Below are 3,887 nucleotides of genomic sequence, written 5' to 3'. Positions count from 1 at the left end.
AGTGGGTCGCTCTGAGAGGTCGCTCCGGGCTTCGTTTTGTGTCGTCTTGCCATGGAAACGCGAGCGACTTCGGAGCATCGCTCTGGCAAGTCGCTCTGGGAGGGGTGTCTCGCGATAGAAACGCGAACGACCTCTCCATGTTGCTCTGTCTAGGTCGCTCTGGGAGGGGTATCTCGCGATAGAAACGCGAGGTCGTGTGTCACAGCGACTTCATGTAGTCGCTCCGGGAAGTCGCTCCAGGCAGTGCTCGTCCAAAGATCACTCTAATCACCTTCCTTGAGCTCCAAATTTACCCAAATGTCTCCAGGAACTCCATGTGGTACTCCAATACCTGATAGAGACATATGTATGCAAAATGTAACCTAAACATGGCTAAATCATAATCTATATGATGAAAATACACATGAATAAATGGATAAAACAATGTGAATATACAACATATCAGACGACCATAATCAGTGACGCGCAAAGGTTGTAAGGCCTAAGGCAATTATTTGTAAGTCAGAAACTGAAAATCTGATCCTTCGTTTTATGAATATTACAACGAAAACATCTATGAAAGTACAATATAAAATCTAGATACTGTGATAAAACAATATAAATTTAGATTTTTTTTGTCGATTAAGACCCATGCAAAATAAGTGTATCACAAGAGCAACTACCCGGAAAGTCCGTAACACGGAGAGCATCTCCATGATACAGGACATTGTAGAAGCTGCTAAGGATAATGGATTTACTTTCTCTTATATGACTAGAAGCAGCTTAAGTCTAGTAGATGAACTGGCAAAAAAGGCCAGATGTAATAATCAGAACTATGTAATAACTTGGTTTTAAGAATAAACTAGATTTTGACCCGCGCTTTCAAAGCGCGGGTTTATTTTTGTTTTTTTTTTCAATTGACAAATATTTAGTAAATGTCACATTTTCATATATTTGTGTTTTATTTTATAAAAGACTTAAAAATTTTATCTTTATTTATCGTATTTCATTTTAAATGACTATTTATGTTAAAAAAATTAAACTTTATTTTTTTAATGAATTAAGTTGGTATAACTCTGATAAATTAATTTTATTATGGGGTTAATATTTTAATTAAAAAATTATATACTTTTAATAAAGATTTATACTTTTCAATAAAAAAATTCAATTATTTTTATGAATGCTTAAATTATATTAAGAAAAGAAAAAAATAATAATTAAGAATAGATGAAAAAAAATTATTTGAACTTGGACTCAATGGTCCAAAGGAAAAAAAAAGGTGAGAATTGAATCTGATTTTTTAATAGGTCCAAATGGCCCAAGAGAGATTTGATTTGGGCTGGATCCAAAAATAATGACCCAATATAGATTTGTTATTAATATTACTTAATTGCCCTTAATGAAACATGCAATGTTAGTGAAGGAAACATGCCCCTAAGGTAATTATGACAATAGGATCCTGCTTTAATAGTATAGATGTAAGTGTGTTAATTTCTTCAACCATATTCATTATTGAATTCTTGGTACTGCCTTATGGATAGTCGAATGAATTCTAATGTTGGCGGAACAGGTTGAGAGTTTCCCTGCAAATAGTATATGTTTATCCCACGTCATGCAGAGGGTTATACTCATTTTCTGAAGTTCCAATTAATATTACAAAAATATATAAAATTTATATAACTAAAATCTAAAGTTATTTTATCCAGTATGAGAATTTCTTTTTCATTTATTTTTTTTTTTAAAATATTTTCTCAGATGAAAAAATATTATTGTTTCCATTCGTGTAAAAACGTAGACTAGTATCAAAATGATTTTCTTAGTAAGGTTTTGTTTAAAGTATTTTTTTCTTAAAGTTTGATAGTTTTCAAGATCATACATGTATGTTGTTTAGGGTTAGGACATCAAGCATGTATCTTATGGAGACCTCTTGTGTCAATTACATTTCGGTTGCAAGTTGCTCTTGACCCGTGCAATTTCTATTCGGTGGATTTCTACAAATATATAGCACCGGAAAACACGTTATACAATCTCCTACGCAGAAATAATGTTACACTTCCACATTTGGGACCACAAAATAAAACATATTCCAAAAAATAATAATAAAACTAAGTAAGAAGATTCCCCCTGATGAGGAATAGCCAAGACGAAGTAGAACATAAAGCAGATGAAAAAAAGTAGAACATAAAGCAAAAGAAAATGGTAACGAAAATGAAAGGTTCGTCCACTGAAGACGAAGTGAATATACAAAGACTTATCAACGTACTAGGCTTTAGAAGATTAGGAACACAAATCCTATAGCCATTTAAAACATGGCTTTAGAAAAAACTATTAAAATTAAATATTAATTGTGTAGTAATTAACCCTTTTTTGAGCATGTAATTAACCATTTCTGCTGCTGATTATGTTTCTCTCTTTTCTTTTTCGCCTTCCTTACAAACTTGAGTTCTTACAAATTAAATAAAGCATTCAACCTACGGAAAGAAAGAGCATCCACCAAACATAAATTTGCTTGTTGGTTAAAACAACATATAGAAAGTTGATGTGTAGTCATGCGTCAAGTAGACATGTCTTGTGGTTTTTAAGCATTGACTTGGACTTAGAAAAATCTTATGTTTTTAGAAAGCAACACTCTTACTTGGCTTCAGATTATTTAAGACCACCTATGGGAAAGGAAAAAAAAACATAATCAAACAAGAACATTTAAGGAAAAATGTCTGGTTATGGCTTCCTCTTCCTTTTCACTTTCCTTACAAACCTGAGACCTTCTGTACAGCAACACAGACCGACTTACGTCGGATATGTTTGTCAGCCAGAGAAAACTTACCTCAAAAACAGCACATACTCCTCAAACCTCGAAACCCTTTTGTCCTCTCTTTCTTCTAGTTACAATCAATCTTTCTCCTATGGATTCCAAAGACTTAAAGAGGGACAAAACCCTGACATGGTATTCAGACTTTTCCTCTGTCGCGCATATGTATCGTTCGAAATCTGCCGTGACTGCATCAGCTTCGCCGTCAAGGACACTCTGAATCATTGTCCAAATGAAAAGGAGGCTTTGATTTATTACGACGAATGCATGCTTTTATACACTGACCGGAATATCCTCTTGGATCCTGTAACAAAAATTGGAGAGCTGATGGTAGTAAACCAACAGAATGCTACGGCAAACAACACTGTTAGGTTCAGTAAGGTGGTCCTTTCTTTGATGAACGAAGCTGCAGACGAGGCTACTTGATAATTTGTGGGATTATGAGAGCTTCTAAGTGTTTTAACCGTGATGAAGCACACGAACAAAGTAAAAAGGAGTGAAGTAACCGTAAGTATTTGAGAGAGAAGAGAAATTTGAGAATTTAAGAGAATGAGAGGATTTGTGAGATTGAGAGAATGAAAGAAATGTTTGTATTGAATTGTATGTTTAATTGTGTAACATACATGGTGTATTTAAAGGAAACAAAAGCAATAAGCACTCAATGGTGGAAGAATAAATAACTAGTAGTGGACTAGCCATTCCTCCCCATTTGGTAAGTGATATGGCCACTTCTCCCACTTCCTCCACTAACTAGTAGTGGACTAGCCATTCCTCCCCATTTGGTAAGTGATATGGCCACTTCTCCCACTTCCTCCACTAACTAGTAGTGGACTAGCCATTCCTCCCCATTTGGTAAGTGATATGGCCACTTCTCCCACTTCCTCCACTAACTAGTAGTGGACTAGCCATTCCTCCCCATTTGGTAAGTGATATGGCCACTTCTCCCACTTCCTCCACTAACTAGTAGTGGACTAGCCATTCCTCCCCATTTGGTAAGTGATATGGCCACTTCTCCCACTTCCTCCACTAACTAGTAGTGGACTAGCCATTCCTCCCCATTTGGTAAGTGATATGGCCACTTCTCCCACTTCCTCCACTA

At 35.4% G+C, this 3,887-nt stretch overlaps 1 protein-coding gene across 1 annotated transcript in view; it reads left to right on the top strand.

Moving 5' to 3' along the window:
• Window positions 1-2,496: 2,496 nt before the first annotated feature.
• LOC106303529 (cysteine-rich receptor-like protein kinase 5) overlaps window positions 2,497-3,887 on the top strand; it is an 8,212-nt gene continuing 6,821 nt past the window's right edge. Inside the window, exon 1 of the mRNA XM_013739791.1 lies at window positions 2,497-3,210. Coding sequence (XP_013595245.1) covers window positions 2,690-3,210 — 521 coding nt within the window. The 5' untranslated portion in view covers window positions 2,497-2,689. The remainder of the gene's footprint in view (window positions 3,211-3,887) is intronic.

Source organism: Brassica oleracea, chromosome C7 (assembly GCF_000695525.1).
Source record: "Brassica oleracea var. oleracea cultivar TO1000 chromosome C7, BOL, whole genome shotgun sequence".
Taxonomy (NCBI): domain Eukaryota; kingdom Viridiplantae; phylum Streptophyta; class Magnoliopsida; order Brassicales; family Brassicaceae; genus Brassica; species Brassica oleracea.
Note: the sequence above shows the minus strand (reverse complement) of the source record. Positions and strands in the feature narration are given on the sequence as shown.